The 18,048-nt window shown below is 40.8% G+C and overlaps 1 protein-coding gene and 1 non-coding gene across 6 annotated transcripts in view; both read right to left on the reverse strand.

Annotated features, from left to right (window-relative positions):
* LOC116332073 (nck-associated protein 5) overlaps positions 1-18,048 on the reverse strand; it is a 178,036-nt gene that overhangs the window by 149,988 nt on the left and 10,000 nt on the right. For 3 of the 5 annotated variants that reach the window (XM_039606869.1, XM_039606868.1, XM_039606874.1), the window contains exon 2: positions 16,076-16,178. In XM_039606869.1, coding sequence (XP_039462803.1) covers positions 16,076-16,178 — 103 coding nt within the window. Of the gene's footprint in view, positions 1-16,075; positions 16,179-16,288; positions 16,353-18,048 lie in introns of those variants that run through there. The other 2 variants (XM_039606871.1, XM_039606872.1) reach the window with 2 other exon arrangements.
* Positions 6,414-6,486, reverse strand: trnar-ccu. The gene has a single exon. It is a non-coding gene; the product is annotated as a tRNA-Arg (tRNA).

Raw genomic sequence — 18,048 nt, forward strand, 5'->3', positions numbered from 1 at the left:
TTAATATTAAATATGTGCCAGCTATTCATATACTATTTTATCAATATGTTTTCAGCTGTGAGATGACCATGAGCCAACGGTTTATGATAGATTCAATCAAAAATAAACACTATAATCACATCCAGGAAAGATAAACTATAAAAGATGAACAAAGCATCTGGGTATAGAGAGGGAAGACCTGCTTTCCTCTCATGGCACCTTGCTACTGGATCACTGCGGAATCCTGTCTATTCCTGTTGCTATACACAGTGGTGTGTTTCTGCAGGTTAATCTCATAGTTTAATAGTTTTATAGCACATTAGAAGCACATTATCTGCTGAATCAACTTCAACTTATATTTATACTATTCACTCACTTGTGTCGTTAGGGATATGCTAGCTTAGCATAGCTACCTTAGCTCTTGGCCAAATCACTACTAGCATATCTTCCTGAGTGTCAAGTTTAGTTATTCCTCAGGCTCCTTTAGTAACAATGACACGTGTAAAAAATGTAGCCTGTTCATAGCTTTGGAGACCAGGCTCAGACCCAGCTCCACAGCTTTAAAAATCCTGTAGCTAGCCAGATCCCTGTAGTCAGTGCGGGCAAAGATAGTTCAGCCACAGATTGCATTTCATTATTAGTAATTAGAAATTTCAGGCTCTCTTTGCTTTCTCCTCACCCCCAATAGGCTGCAGCAGATGGCCGTCCCATCATAAGCCTGGTTCTACCAGAGGTGTCTTTCTGTTCCCGTTAAAAGGGAGTTTTTCCTTCCCACTGTTGCCAAGCGCTTGCTCATAGGGGGTGGTCTGATTGTTGGGTCACTGCCTTAAAATATAGGTATGCACAGTTATATATTTATACTAATCTATTTATGTATATAAAGAGAGTTAATCATAGGAGATGGTTAGTTTTTGACATTACTCATTACTCTGACCTATATTTATTGCTTTTGTATTGACATTTGTGTCCCAGTGCCAAGGTGGTCACACTTTGTATACGAGCAATTAGCAATTTATAGCCAAAAGTCAGTGTTGTTTATGTTTTTTAACAAAATTTAAAGGAAGTACTCCACTTTGTCTCGTATGAGTGAAGATTTAAGATTGGGTGGGCCCTGTGGAATTTTCTGGTTTTTAAGTGGGCCGCAGCTCTCTTAACTGTTCAATTTAAGAAACTGTGGTCTCTTGTGAAATAAATTAGAAGATAAAGTACGCTTTTGGGCGGGGCTATTTGTGTTTGAGTTCTTATCGTTTAAGTCTCAAGTTCCAGAAAGTGAGTCAGACACACACCTCACCTGTGACATCTGGTCTCAAAGGACAAATATGTTGACAGCTGTTTTCTCTTTCTCTTTTTCAAGGCGTGTCACACCTACAAACAAGGTTTCCTTTGGAACTGGTTAGTGACACACTATCTTGGGCCGACCGTAACATGTGTCATCATGAGCTTCAATCCTTATCTCTTAATCCAACCAGCAAAGTGAAAACTGAAGCAGAAATCTACAAGCTAAAATAACATTAGTCAGAAAATGCCAAAAAAACAAGTGAAAAAACTCTAACAGGATGCAAACCATGATCTCCTATCAGATAAATCTGTGGCTAAAATGGGACCTCTGTCTCTGAGCAGAATACACTGTGACCCTATGGTCCTAAAACAAACAAACAAAAAAAGAAAATACTTGATTTTTAAAGAATGAGGCAACTAACTAGTGAACTTCATCTCTCTCTTACATGAACTCTATTAAAGTACTTGAGCCGAGCTCCTCCGATCAGCTGTAACATCCAAAACTAACCAAAAAAAGAAATTATGTGCCCATGCCTTTAGAAAACATCTAAAGAATTTATGGACATGTGTCTACATTGATCAGTAAACCCAACAACAAGCCAGCTCCCCACATTTAAAGCTCCGGTCTTAGGAAACCGTGCATGAAAGAGCCCTCTCAGAGCCCAGCTGAGGGTTTGGCTCAGCGCCCGATGAGGAGGATGTGATCACAGGGCGGCCTCTGTGCAGAAGAATAGCCAGGACGTGCTGCCGCACCACCTTCTGCCTCCCACACCCACACCCAGTCTGCCAGGAGGCTATAGAAGGAGCCTGTCCCCCCCGACCCCCACCCCAGCTGCAAGGTGAGGAGGTGGGTTTCCTCTCTGCTGACAGATGCAGCCCCTCCTCAGCCTCCTCACACTGGGCTCTTAATCTGCACGTCCAATCCTGTTAGCCGCCCTCTGTCAGTTTCAAACCCAAACCTGCAGCACCAGTTTGATCCAAATATGGTGCCTCATCTGCATACGATAAACAAACATCCCTGGAGATGGATCTTCCATGCCAGGTGGACGGGGTTAACACCGTGGGTTAAGCCCTTCTGCCTGGCTCATGTTTAAAGTTTGTCTGCAACATGCATACTCTTTTCTGAGAAAAGAGTATGCATGTTGGGAGCCATGCAGTAGACACTGTTTAAGCTATATACAAAAAAACATATCAGAGAAAAGGCTTATAGGGCCGTAACAGTCTTGTTATTCAAAATCTAAAATGACTGGACCGAAAGAAGAGCCAGCTTTCCTTTGATGATTTCAAACATGACTTCAGTTTTTTGAAATATAAATCCGTTTTCATTTTGTGGGCTTGTAAAAGTCAGACGTTCATAGAGCATGAATATGGTGAGGCACGCTGAAATCAAAACTGCCGCAAGTTCACTGCATTTAATAACATTTCTCCACAGTAAAATTATAATTTATAAAATAAAAGGCCAAATTTATATGAACTACACTTTAAGTTATTAGTTCCTGGTTGCTTAGTGATGCAAGTTTCCCTCCTTGAATAAGCAATGGAAATAATGGCTCTGATTATTGGATGGCAAGGATCTGTTAACTGTTTTTTTTTTTTTCAATCCTTGACTAAACTGGATAAAACCCACTGAGATGAAAATATCAACACAAATGCTGCCTTTCAAGTCATCTACTTTTATTACTGACTCCCTATTTCAACAGAAAAAAAGTAAATTAGCTTAAAATCTACACCACCTTTGTATAAAATTTCACTGGACTGTCTTAATTCTTCATGGAATAGATTCAAAAAGGTGCTAGAAACAGACTTTGGTCCATGTTGGCATGACAGCACATCAACCGCTACAAATTTGCACATCCATGACCAGAATCTCCCCTTCCACAAACGGAACTGGCCTAATGGATAAAGCACTGGTCTCCTAAGCCATGGATTGTGAGTTAGGGTCCCCTCTGGGGAGATTTCCAGCAGAGTGGCACAGTGGGTTCAAATTCATCTTCTGCTAGGATAGGACTATTAGATAGCTGGCCTTAGAAGTTATTGTTGGAAGGAAACAGCTCGTCATCATTTCTAGTACCTTGTTGGATTCCCATTTTGTCTTCAGAACTGCTTTAATTCTTAATGGCAAAGATTTGACAAGGTGCTGGAAACATTCCTCTGAGATCATAGTCCATGTTGACATGACAGCATCACATAGTTGCTGCAGATTTGTCAGCTGCACATCCATGATGAGAATCTATTGGACTGAGATCTGGTGACTGTGGAGGCCATTTGAGTGGACTCATTGTCATGTTCATGACTCAAGTTGCTGTTGGAAGATGCCGTCAGAAGATGAGTACAAAGTCGCTGCACAGTGGACAACAATACTGAGGTAGCCTGTGGTGTTTAAACAATGCTCAGTTGGTACTAAGGGGCCCAAAGTGTACCAAGAAAATATCCCCCACACCAGTCTGATACTACTATCTGAATGTTGCTACAGAAATCAAGACCAGGTGAGGTTTTACCTATCTTGTCCAATTTTGGTGAGCCTGTGCAAATCTCAGTTTTAAAGAACCTGGTGTGGTCTTCTGTTGCTGTCAAGGTGCTCTTCTGCATAGCTTGGTCATAACAAGTGATTATTTAAGTGACTGTTGCCTTCCCAAAACAGTATGGCCATTGTCCTTTGACCTCTGGCATCGACGACAGATTTTCTCCCAGAAAACTAACTAGATATTTTCTCTTTTTTTTGACCAATCTCTGTAAACCCTAGAAATTGGTGTGTGGGAAAATCCCTGCAGTTTCTGAAGTACACAGAACAGTCCATCTGGCACCACCAACAATCTCACGTTTAAAGTCACTTAAATCACCTTTCTTCTCCACTGGCTCACTCATTCTGATGATTGGTTTGAAAATCTGTGAGCCATCTTGACCATGCCTACATGCCTAAATGAATGGAGTTGCTGCCATTGATTCAATTTCTGCATTAACACTAAGTTGACCAGGTATACCTAACAAAGAGGTCGTTGAGTTTATATATTGTGAATACATATGTTATTTTAATGGATTCTTGTTTCACGAAAAAATGGGGATATATGATTCAAGTTTCAATCTTTGGTTATACAAGCACAGTTTGTGAGACTTAGAAAATATAGATATGATTAAAAAAAGACTAAATGTTGCATGACCAGGAAAAGCATAACTCCTTCAGGAAAGCTGTGAACATCTGATCTGGTCACACTTTTAAGCGTGGTATAAGGCATAACAGTGGCACAATCAAAGCCTTATGTGCAGTGAGACTGAAACAAATGTTTTTACCATCAATCTCCTTGAATAACCAATAATTTACTCCTTATATGTGTGACTTGCTTATCTTGATAAACTTCCACTTGAGTCCAGAGTAAATTTGTGGACACAACGAGTGGTTTAACGTGTTTGATTGTGTAGGCAGATAACGCTGGCTGATAGAGAGGAGACTGTCCTTTCTTTGTCTGTGCAGACTTCAGGCCTCTCAAAAGACCTCTGTTTTCCTGGCACTGGGCTCCAATGAGGGGAAACCACAGGCTGAATAGAGATTGGTGCAAAGCGCTAATGTTTGGGGAACAACGCATGTGACTCTGACAGCACGCGGCCCCGCTATCAACTTTGATCTCACTCATGATTGGAAGAGGAGAGCTCATAATTGGCCCCTCAACTCAAAGGACACAAAGGATGGTCTCATTGGACGATGGATAATGGACATCCAATTACAAGTGCTGGCAGTGGGCCCTGGGTAAGAGGGGATGCACACAGAGCAGAAAACTCACTGTCACTACAAAGTAAAAACCCTCTTTAGTCAAACTGGAATGAACCCAAAAGCTTCCTCTTTTATTTTCCAACTGATTATTAAAGCGCCTTTGATTGTGCGATGAGCTATAAACCTTGAAGATAGCGCTGTTTACAATGTGGACCTATGTTCAGCAGGCAAACTGCACGCAACTTGTGACACGGCTCAGAGATTTCAGTAAGGGGGCACTTGAGAGGTTTTCATGCCAAGCTGAGAATAAGCAGGTCATTTAGAAAGCCTGGTCCATTATCACCCAAAGCAAAACAAGGTTATCGTTTGCTGCTCACCTGAAAAAAATCTCTAAACTCTACTTGAACCTCTGCTAAGAGCAATAAACTCATTTTCTGACATTATTTGATAATCTATAATACATGATGCTGGATAATCATTTGTATTGTTCTGCACCTGGTATAGATAAACCATCCATTAAATGCTTTTTTTTTAAAGTAGATCTAACCCAGTCTAGAGATTTTGAGTCAAGTAACTAGTACATGTGATTCACAGGTGTTCCTTTAAAGATGAACAATATTATTTCTGTTACACAAAAGGCTAATATATAGTATATGCGGATGACACAATTTCATACTGTTTATCTATAGAAGCAGCAGAACAATACTGTCAATTTTCCAGCATCATATAAACCAGCTTTTTGCCTCAAAGCTCGGATAGATTTATTTCAGGGCCCAATCACTCAATAGACTCAGTCAATTAGAGTAAAATTAGTACAGGAAGCCCCTTGTGACTTTGAAAAAATGACTGTTGCCGCTGACTGCTTTGAATTTTATTGCATTTGGCGACCAATTGCAAGGCGTGAATGGACAGGTCACCTGGTTGGAAGCAACCTGTCTAATTGCCATCTAATTTATGAACTGACAACATGTTGAGATCAATCTAAGTCAGGGGTGTCCAACTCCAGTCCTCGAGAGCTAGTGTCCTGCAGCTTTTAGATACATCCCTACTCAAACACAGCTGAATCAAATGTTTGAATGACCTCTTCAGCACGACATCAAGTTTGGCAAAGGCCTGATAACAAGCCATTCATTTGATTCAGGTGTGTCCCAGCAAGGATGCATCTTAAAGCTAAAGAAGGGTAGCTCTCCAGGACTGGAGTTGGAGACCCCTGTGCTAGACTATGTACACATAGGGAGTCGCCCTCAGTGATCGGGGGCAGTTATAGTACCCCACTGACTCACTCAGCGCCTGTATGTCGGTGTACCACAGGGTTTATTGTCTGCGTTTTTGGGGAACACACAGTTCAGAGAATCCGGCCATCCAAAACACATAGCAGAGGATGGTTTCGATCCATCGACCTCTGGGTTATGGGCCCAGCACGCTTCCGCTGCGCCACTCTGCTGGACTGCACCCCGGATGGGACTCGAACCCACAATCCCTGGCTTAGGAGGCCAGTGCCTTATCCATTAGGCCACCGGGGCTGATGAGCGCTTGACTTCCTTTCTTTGGAGGTTGTTTCGGTGGTTCGAGTGAAAGCCATGGTTTCAAGCTGATTTTTAGTTCAAAGATGAAGCTGTATTTAAGAACATTTAAGAAATGCTGAGAAAATAAATTACACTCTGGGCAACTCAGTGTCCAGAACTCTGGACAGCCAACACCCTGTGCTTATTGCTTCACTTTATTTGGGGGCGTTTATGTTGTCTGTTGAGACTTGTGAAACCACATGAAGACCAGAGAGTACCAACGATTTGAATCACTGAATCTAGTTCCATTAAAAGAGGGGGAGTAGCAGGAGCACGTGTGACGTGCTCAAACACAGCTGAATCAAATGTTTGAATTACCTCTTCAGCATGGCATCGAGTTTGGCAAAGGCCTGATAACAAGCCATTCATTTGATTCAGGTGTGTCAGAACAAGGATGCATCTAAAAGCTGCAGGACAGTAGCTCTCGAGGACTAGATTTGGACACCCCTGATCTAAGTCAATCTGCGCCCATGAGCATGACCTGTCTGCAATGCCTCTTTGCAATTGGTTACTCAATTAAGCTTGTTGCCAAGTGGTTGTATTCTGATTATTTTCCAATATAAAAGCAAGATTGCTGAGTCCATGTATAAAATTGCAACTAGATTACTATTTATTGAGGAATTTCTGCATTTCTGTTTCAAATCTATGAGGTTTTGGCTGGACTGTGATTGTAAGTAGTTAATGTAAGTTTCTGTTTAATACGAATTTCTCTGTCTGTAGACAGCAACAGATTTGCAATCTTTGCCATGTTATTACAAACAGATTGTCAAGTAATTTCCGACTTGACCCCATTAAATCACAAACCGACAGCAGAAAGACTGTCTTGTTCTGTTTTATCGCCATGTTCATACATTAGGGTTGCTTGGAAGCAGCCATTTCAAATATGAACAAGATTTCAAGTTCAATGCACACGATCACAATAATTTTGGCCGGGCCGCAGTCTCCAACCATGGTTTTTTTTAATCTGCCAGTGCAGAAAAGTCAGCAGCCTGGCTACATCGCTGCTCGCCGATTCCTAAGTGCAGGCCCCTAAGTGTATGCCTTGCATTAGGTTACCCAAGAGTATCCAGCCTACTATCCATATTCAAACCATTTGCAGTCATAAAACTGAAACTGTTGATTTAGGACACCAGATGAGGATACCAGACTCACTTTTAAGAGCCTAAGTAATAAGTAAATGTTATACTTATTTATCTACAACCACACTTGGACATTCTTTTTTGGATTGTGAAAATGTATATTGTATCTTTGTGTATTATCTGTCAGATTTGAAACGGTATATGTTTTTTTTTTGTATATGATGAAAAAAGAGACCCCGATGTTATAATAACTATCCACAAAATATTAAATAATTGCTCTAATAAAAACACAAGCTATCTATTAACATTAATATTCTTGTAACTTGGAGGTTGGAAAAGCAGACGATAATAATTATTAAACCAAATTTACAGGCAGATGGAGGCTGTTTAGTCTTATCCACAGCGTGTGGTGGAATATGGGGGAAACCTCTGGATTTCAGACTGGAGTCTAGGGAAATGGCAAGGTTGTAATCGCTCATCATCAGGCGCATGAGAGCAGAGACGTTCCCATGAGACAAGAGCAGAAAAACGCCGCTACTTCAGTCTCTCAAACTTGACGAGTGTCTCGGAGTTTGCTGGGTTCCCACACCCTGTGGCCCCGTGGCTACCCACGCGGTGAGCCCAGGTATGCGTAGTATGTCACCTGGCAGCTGAGGAAGCTGTCAGAGACCCGGCCGGAGGCTGGTACACCCCTGCCGAGAAACTTCATTTAAGCACTCAAGATAAAGTGTGTGAGACTCTGAGAGAAAGGAGCTTTCCAGTCCGAGAAGAAATCTTTTTTATGTAACTGGCTCCCACCCAAAATGTCCAATCAGCCTGGGCTTCAGAACCACACTTTACACCAGTTACTCAAGAATCAAACTGACAGACTAAGTGAGCACTAAGTGAGCACTCGTCCCATGAGCCTGGCACCCTGTAATACACATGGCGTGAGAACGAGGCCCGCGCTGGGGACGGCATTGTCGGTGGATTTCTACTGTATAATTACACTCAATTAGTTTGAGCTGCTCAGTAATAATATCAAACCTCTCCATTTGTCTGCCTGACGATGTGGGAGCCAATCAGATTAGACTGAGCATTTCTTCCCATCCAGCTAAAAAGCCTGCTCCCCTGCTTAGTTTTATGTCTCCATTCTGCATTGTAACAACCAGCTATAATGGGATGGGGGGGAAGAAGGAGAGGAAATCCAGTCTTGCCTAGCGGACTCCACGCTGGCATGCCATCTAATTCATTTGCACTTAAATTTAGCATAAACCAAACTAATTTGTCTGTTTTGGGGTTTGTTTTGGGACAGTTTTATTGTCTTATTTTCGCCGTTGGGGAACGAGCCAATGAAACAGGCCGATACAACAACATGGCAGCAAATCAGCACGTAAAACACTTTATACGAGGAGGCGGCTTGACAAAAGCCAGGAGGATTTAGCTAAAACCCAAATACTTTGGAGATAAACAGGAAAGCACTACCACATGCTGTTTACTCAATACAACTCACAACTATGCAGCAAGCGTTTAATCAGTAATGTGGAGCACTTGATTATTAACCCTCCCCTGCGGAGTGTTTTCAATTTGGCCTTTTGTTATCAATTATCTCCGAGCATGATTGCACTGCTGCGCACATCATAAATGCTGGCAGGGAAAAGGGTGTGGAAGAGAAAACAGGGACATGCTCTCACTAATTTAGGCATCCTTGGCTATTACTTCACTGTTTCAGGAAATGCATTAGACACTACATTTTAGACAGAAGCACATGAGGGTCTTTTGTTTGGGTGCAAGTGAGGAAGAGAAAGGCTTTAAGCAATTTCTGCAGACATGCACTAAAACAAAGCAAAGAAGACAATGATACTGAAGTGCATTTTTGGCAGGGTTGAGCATGTCAGGGGTCAGGGCCCTTGTGATGTTCCTGTGAATCTTGTGAATGCTGTGAAGTTTGGTAGCAACCTCCTATGGATAGGGTTTGGTTGTAATTAAATTATAATAAATGAAAAATAAGCACACTTTCAGAAACTAGATGCTACTTGTCAATGCATGTCTTGCAAACGCTGAGCATTTGGCCCTCACTATCATGTTGATGTGACGAGCTCAGGATGTACCTGACGGAGAACCTGGGGATATTGCACAAACAAAAGCATACCCAGATTTATCTTCTATTTCATGCTAAATTTACAAAATTAAAGGTACAATGTGTAAAATCTCACCAGTGGATGTGACTTGGAGATTGCAGTCAACTTTCTTACCCATCCCAATTCAAGTTCAGAATCATACCATACAACCACTATTCATCTGTAGTGAGTTTAAGGTGTCAATTCGCTGTTTAACTCACCTGAGTGTTCACATCTATTTACTTTGGAGGAGGCTGTAAAACTCCGAAAGGAGTCTGATATGAGTAGATGAATCAGTGAAGCTCACTTTTCACCGTTGACAGTGAAATGAAGGTCAGTTGTTGAAGATATAATTAACTTTTCTGTTGGTATGTGCTGCTGCTTTTGTCCGTGTTAGCCTCTGTTAGCGGCTGCTGTTAGCTGCTGTTAGCCTCAGTTAGCGACTCATTACTATGCACATTAAAGAGCCCTGACTTCACTGACTGTATCTAACAATATGTTGTATGAAATAGGACTTGAAATTAGTGATTGAGACCACAAACTCACAAGGAACATATGGAAAGGAAATGAAAAGTAGTGATTTTCTCTTATCATCATTCATCATTATTCTTCCCCTGCTGAAAATTAGAAATACTACAGGTTTAAAGCACTTCAACTCTCCATTTCTATATCTATCTTTTATATGCAATCCCCTACTCCCTCAAGTCCATACCAGATGGTTTCCCATGAATGTCAAGAGGTTAACCAGCTAAAACTAGGGCTCAGTGCTATGAGGTAGTGATTACATACATGTGCTGTTGATTCAATTTGGCCTTTCATCTCAGACTGGATATACAAGGTCTGTGTTGTTTCCAAAAAAACAATTTAACAGTGAGACCAGGTGCATATAGGTGTGAGAGCGGGCAAAGCTCCAAACAATCTGCCAAATATTTTCTCTCCATTCCCACTTTAGATGCAGCTTGTGTACACTGCTGAGCAGCAACAATCACCGCTGTGATGACAGCAATTCAGGTGGGGCGCTTTCACCAAAGAATGACTGGAACCAGATCAAGAATAGATTTGCATCGGTTGATAACCTCCAGCACATGCTCAGAGTTTCCTTTTGAATGAATCCCTTTTAAAGCCAGATTCACAGACTTTAGTTGAAGGCACATATCTGTGCTGCACACTCACTAAATATATCCTAAACTCCTAAAAAGTATCCCAAAAACTATCCAAAAAAGTTTCGTATGTGTGTTTTTAATGAAGATAAAATACAACATTAATGGTGTACAACAAGCAGCAACTTCTGGGTGAAGAATGGAAAAATAAAACCAATGCATATGTGCCAAAAGATGCAAAAAAAAAAAAAAAAAAAAGCGGAGAGGGGCCCTTGAGCCTCGTTTCAAAAGTGAGTCAATCCTCACAGATTACCACATTAAAATGCCCACCTTTACAGCAGAAATAATTATGTTTACAGCCTGGTACAAAAACAGTTTTGTTCTCCATAGGTCATTTGTACATTCATGCAGCTGCACAAGGTGTGAGTTTGCTTATGACTCAACCGTTTAAGTGTTATTATGGTTATACATTAATGGAGGTATGGGCCTTTTGAGTGATGGATGTGTAAGCTGCTAGCTGCTTGCTACACATCACCTTAGCTAATTTAATTAACTGAACAGGACTTTTCAACCTTGTTTGTCGTGTTGGTTTCTTTTAGAGTAATTTTAATGCAGTTATCTGACAAATAACATAACTGATGTGCAGTTAGTTGTCTTTGCTCGAGCTTTTGTGAGTGTGTTTGCACTGACTTAACACTAATTCCTCAGTTCACCTTTCCACTAATGATGATCACATCTGGTCGCTGTTCAGCACTCTAAAATGAAACCTTGCACCCCAAAGGATGCACAGGTATGAATCCTGAAACATCATCAAACACAATCTTATTTTCAGCATCTCAATCTTCAGACATGATAATGAACCACACCAGTGTGTTAGACTCCACTGTTTTGGATAGACCCCTGACTGAGCTTCTGTGATGACCTACTTAAAGCTGGCTGGCTGCAGATAGCAGCAGCAGCAGTAGCAGCTCACAGACCGTCCACGGCCGTCGGGCTCACCATGCACGTCCCAGCATGACGAAGAGAGTCTCATCCGCGGGCGGGCATCAAATGATAAAAATAAATAGAAGCACAGAATCAACCCAGCAACACAGCTGTTATGTAATTCAAATGTTGCCCCAGTTACTCACGAGTGCTGCTGCTGCAACTCTGGCCCATCACTGAGCTACATAACCTGATGCAGATTATATAGTCCAACCCAGACTGTTACATGAATAAAATGCTGATAACATTGACTAAGGCTCCACTCCCTGCACATGCATTTACAATACATCAAACACAAACATAATCAGAAAGACAGAAAAGCTCGAGCTCTGAACAGCTTTCAGCAAACAAACTCAGGAACATGAGTACGATGAGGAAACACGGCGCATATGTAACTGACATTCAAGCCCTCTGTTTGCCAAATTACCCACATTGACAGAAGCTAGGCCATGTAATCCATCCAAGAGGAGCAGACATAAATATTTTACCTGTTCCTCAGCTGACATATGGCATTTTGTCTTCATTTTTGTGTTGCTAGTGTGAACTGAAAAAGCCTTCGGGGGCGTCCCTCAAGTGGAAAATACATTTCATCATCACAGCAGGCCATGAAACTCAAGCTACTTTCTGCATGAAACATGGGTGTAATCTTACATAAAGGGGACAACTACTGGCCATCTCTCTGGGATTAATCTGCAGTCACACAACCAGCAGAGCTTGATTTTTCAGGTGACACAGAAGGAAAACGAGGGCATGAACGCTCATGCCTGTCGTCTGACGGAATGTCAGAAACCGCCTCTTGTGTTTTCTCAGATGCCTGAAAAAATAAATGTATCGTAGCCTCATATCCTCCCAGGAAAAGGAGTGTTTACAGGACTTAGTGGGTTTATCTGTGCCAGGGCCAGCTGGGCCACAAGGGCCATGGACAGCATGTCCCACATCAAGCACTGGAAGGATAAAGACGCAGGTCGGCCTCGAACTGACTGACTTTTGGTCGAACAAAGCCTCATTTAACTAAAGACATGACGGCACGGTCAACAGCAGCGTGCAATATGTGCATATTTGAGTATCGAGCAACATAATAACCCTCTTCAAGATTTGCTCCACTTTTCATGGCATGGAATCAAATCTGCTGCAAACTGCCACCAGATCTACACTGGACCTTTACCAAAAATGCTCCAGGCATCTACATGTCCCACTATTAAAGCAACCCAGCGCTCCTTCTGCTCCTGCTGCCCTGAGTAGGAATAAATCACTAAAAAGAGAAGGAAACAGTTGAGTTGGAAAGAAGGAAACTGATAGGAGAAGACAAAGACAGAAAGTGAGAGTGAAATTAACAACATACCAAAGGCAGAAAGAAGCCGATATATTTGATAAAAGAAAGGAGAAAGTGGGAAAAGGGAGAGAAAAAAATGCATGCATGGATAGTTGAGTGGACAAATGTGAGCATGTTGAATCATAAAGCCATATCACAAACATGACCCAGATTCAGGCTCACAGTAAATCAGGCCGCTGTGTGTCCAATTTAAGCAATTAAAGCCACAGTGTGTCTCACATCAGCCCATATCGGCACGTCTGGAAGTTCTCTAAGGATCACATTCAGCGAAAAACAGACATCATCCAGTCATCGTGTGCTGTGTCAAAGGAAGTTACATATTCACAAAGCTAAACCGCGGTGAATAAATGATAAACCAGGAAGTGTCTCGCCTTCCTAGGAGGATTTAAGTCTGTCACCACAGTGAATCTTTCACATCCTCACCTCTCAGTTTAAGAAGTAAATTACTGACAGACTCAAAGGTTAATGTCTGAGAAAATCAAGACCATTTTCTGAGGAGCTACTTTTTCTTAATTATCTAATTTACATTGTTGTATATCACATTCTTTAAGTCACGGATTTTCCTGCATTTCCTTGATTAGCAACAAAGATCCAGTGAGGACAGTGACTCTGGACATCTGCTGGGGGCAAAACACTGACTGTTATGTAACGTCGTGTTAGATGTATTCATGGATAGATAAAAAGTATGGAGGGCCATTTAGTTTAGTTTGGTACAAATATAATTTTTTGAAAAAAGGAATTATTCATCTCATAATTTCATTTCTGTAACTTTTATCAAGGTTTTTTCTATATTTCTACATTTATTCGAGGCTATATTGTTTCTGTAAAGTTCTTTATTCATTTATTTATTTATTTTTAGTTACTTATGCATTTCCAATTTATTTCTATATTCTTACAATATTTCATTTGTTTAATTCTCAATTTTATTCATTTATTTATCAATTTATGTACATTTCTCTAATTATTTCTATCAGGTTTTTTTATTTATCATTTATTCCATTGTAATTTTTTAAAAATTTTCCTCTATTTTTTACATTTCTAAATATTTTTTTCTTTTCTTTTTTATTATTGTTTTCAGTATTAATTTCCATTTTTCTATATTTAGATGCTACTAACAGTGAGCATAAGTGCATAAACACGAAACGGGTCATTTTAGTTCATTGCTAGGTGGTTGCTAGGCAACATGTTGACGTGTTACAATATATCATACACAAGTCAAGTTTTGAGCATATAAATTAGATTTTATTATCGTGAAGTTGAAGTGATACAACACTTTTATAAGGTTTTATAGTTGCACAAACACTAATAAAGGGTCATTTTAGCCCATTGGCAGGTGGTTGCTAGGCAACATGACAATTTGACAAAATGTCATGCATAAGTTTTGCATATATAAATTAGATATAAATTAGATATTACTATCATGAAGTGATACAATGCTTTTATAAGGTTTTATAGGTGCCTAAACACTAAAATTTGTAATTTAAGAGTGGCAGGTGGCAGACACCACAATATGTGATATAGATAAGAACCTTCAGGGGTCTAAGATGTATTTCACACCTCAACTCCTTAACAGGTGAGAACAGTTTGGGGACATAAATTAAACCAAAGAAAGAGACGTAGACAAATAAATAAACTTTTTTTTTCTTCCATGGTGTATTTATATTTAATTAAATTCTACTTATTTCTCTTTACACTTTCACCATTTCTTGTTGTCCAAAGAAAAGACTGTAAAACTACAGAAATCGATAGCATGTTCATTGGATCTGCACTCTGTTTCTCCTGTACAGACTCTAAGGACTGAGGCTCTCTTGCAGGTCAGGAGTTGCTAAAGAAAGGTCAGCAGAAAGCTATAAAGTCAGGTCAAGTCAATAGAGTGTGTAAACATGTTTCGACTTCTTTAGAGACTGATGGTCTGTAATGCAGGAAACAAACTACAAATTAAACCCCTGACCTGCAGCATAAGCATGCCTATGTTATTTAACGGCTTTGCAGCGTTTCGGGGTGTATATTTCCTTTAATTGGTTAGTCACATGGACAAACTGCAGCTTTAAACATTTGCCATTTCATTTGCAACAAACGTGTTCTTGATGACTTCATCACTTCCTATATCTTCATGCTATTTTAAGAGTCTTTGATTTATTATTTCCTGTGCAGTGACCATACTGTATGCACCGAAGGGAAGGGGGGGTTAAGCTTCTCTTCTCCCATGCAGACACAACACAGCAGCCAGTTAAAGGCTCCACTTGACAATCCAAAGAGGCTCTTTCGAGCAGATTCACCTTCAGTTAACCCTGAGACAAAACAAGTTTCCACTCCTGTGATTTGCAAGAGCGGCCCGGCATAGAGATAAGCCTGTCAGTCACCGGTGGGCAAAGAGTGTTTCACAAACAGTCGTGGCAGAGTGTCCTTTCTCACTTCTGTTTGACACGTGGGTGTGTTTATGCACTTGGAAAAAAAAATGCTTAAATCTCAGCGTATCCTTGACATTCTTGTAAAGTAATTATCTCAGTCTGTAATAGCCTTAACATCACATTTTTGTGCTAAACAGTGAATAAAAGAGGGTCATGAATGGGAAAGATTTGAAGACAGGAAATGAAACATTTTTCATTCCCACCAGACTGAATAAACAAAAACAGAGCAGGTATTTACCATGAGCACCGCCAACTGCTTCGTGGGAAATGCAGTCCAAACAAACCACAAGCACTGGTAGCACGGTCCCAAAAACAATACCCACACAAAAAATCCCGTGAATTACACACTCACAAAGGTTTAACAGTGAGATTAAAGGAAAAAGCAGCCACTGCTTTGAAAACTGAGATATCAGCAAAAAATATTTATTTCATGTGAATTTCCACTATAATCTTGGGCATTAGCCAATAAAAACTGTCCACTTCCTGACGGAGTTAATAGTCTAACAAAATAACACGCTGACGGTGTTTAGGAATGACTTACCAGCATGTTGCTGTCAAGAGACAATCTCTTTAACTGTTCTCTCCTCTCCAGCTGTCTGTTCATGCTTCCGCTGCCCTGCAGTGATCCATACACCTGGCCAGTCCTTGAGGGAGGGGAAAGGGGCGGAGTGGAGGACAAAAGGACAGTGAAAAAGTCAACAAGGAAAACCTCATATCAGGTGGGTCGCATTTCCGCTGTTACACGGGCTTTCACCTTTTACAGTGAGATCAAAGTCCAAGTTAAGAGCTGCACAGTCCAGTCACACACTATCCATTCTCCCTTATTTGTGTAACGCTTCATTTGGTCTCTGTTGCCGTACCTTCAGCCAAAAGACTCAGGGCTGACAGGACACTGGGATCACAGCGTTCCTGTTAGCCGTGTCTTACCGCTTGCTCTCGGCGTCACCCAGGCATCCCACCCTCTAATCCAACCCCAAACCCCAATCTACAGCTCTTTGTTTTTCTAGGCCTCTCCAAACAGTGCTGGGAACCAGTCCGACCTGGCCTGACTGAGGCCACAGCAGAAGATAAACACTTCACTTCACGCATACTACTCCTTTACAAAGAACTATGGTTTTACACTCACTGCGGTGGTGTAAAGAGTAAGCATACCACTTCCTCATTGGTGAGCATGTGGTCAAAGGTCAGCTGTTGGATGCCTCGGGGTCAGAGACACTGTCAGTGCAACTCAACTTGCTCTAATGTTATGTAGTTAAGGCAAAGGTTGAAATTAAACTAAAGAATACAGGTAATTATTTGGATTGCATTTCGTGTAAAAAACAAAACAAAAAAAGGTTAGCATTAAATGTAGCTTGGACGCAGGTAACTGCAAACTCCTCTGGTTGCAAAAAAAAGTCAGATTATATAGAAGTCTATGAGAAAACAACCCTCCTTGTCTGTTTATGGCCTCAGTAAACACTTTCCTTATTACTTATTAGTCTGCAGTGATAGATCTAAATCTCGTTTAGATCTAGATCTACAGTCTCATTTATTACAAAAAAACCCTCTTAGCCATCTGTCTCACAGGCCTAAACACCAGTTGGCAACCCCCCAGCAAAATATAATCACTTAAGAAAAATGTGTGTTCTTCAACCGGTTGGTGACCAGTTACTGGAGGTAGCTTTTGCTAGCTGAAATCGGTCCCAAAGAGGGTGTTGCAGCAAAAACCTTGTGATTGCTTTAATTACAAGCTGATTTTCAAGGTTACCCATAGTTTGCATTAAAGACACCAACTTGTCTTTAATTGCTCACCATTTACTTGCCAAGCATTGGCAAACTATGATAAGTGTATTTGCAGACAAGTTAGTTTCTTACATATAATCTACAGGCAATTGCAGGAACCTACTAATTAACTGTATTAATTGTATTAATAAAGATTAGGCTTTATCACAAGAACCTATTAGCTAATAAGGACAGTTTTTACTGAGGCCATAAATAATGTGAGAAGTAGGGTTGTTTTCTCATAGACTTTTATGCAACATGGCTTCTTCCTTCAGCCAGGAGTTGCCCCCTGCTGCCCATTAGGAAAATTGTAATTTAAAGTTCATTCATCTTTTATATAGTCTATGCCCACAGTGACTGCAACTCTGATATGGTTTAAGATAATTTAGCATTCAATAAGGTTTACAATTATTGACCAAATCAGCTACAGGAGGGGTTTGGGGGAAGCCCCGTATACCTCTTTGTGACCAGTTTCATGCCAGCAATCTACAGCAACCACTCACCAACTGGTTAGGAAATTCACATTTTTCCATCGCAAACAGAGGTCGCCAAATGACTGAGGCCTTGTAATATGGTCACCCCATGTTTAACAAGCTGCTTTCCAATTCTGTGAGCATGCAGTGTCCTTGGTTTTTAATCTACATCTGCAAATAGCTGATAGCTAAAAGGTTCAACTCAAAATCTCAGAACTAGCTGAAAAGTGGTGACACAATTGTTAAGTCTGTCTTTTACATGGTGGCTTTGGTTTAGATC

Source organism: Oreochromis aureus, linkage group 23, assembly GCF_013358895.1.
Source record: "Oreochromis aureus strain Israel breed Guangdong linkage group 23, ZZ_aureus, whole genome shotgun sequence".
Taxonomy (NCBI): Eukaryota; Metazoa; Chordata; class Actinopteri; order Cichliformes; family Cichlidae; genus Oreochromis; species Oreochromis aureus.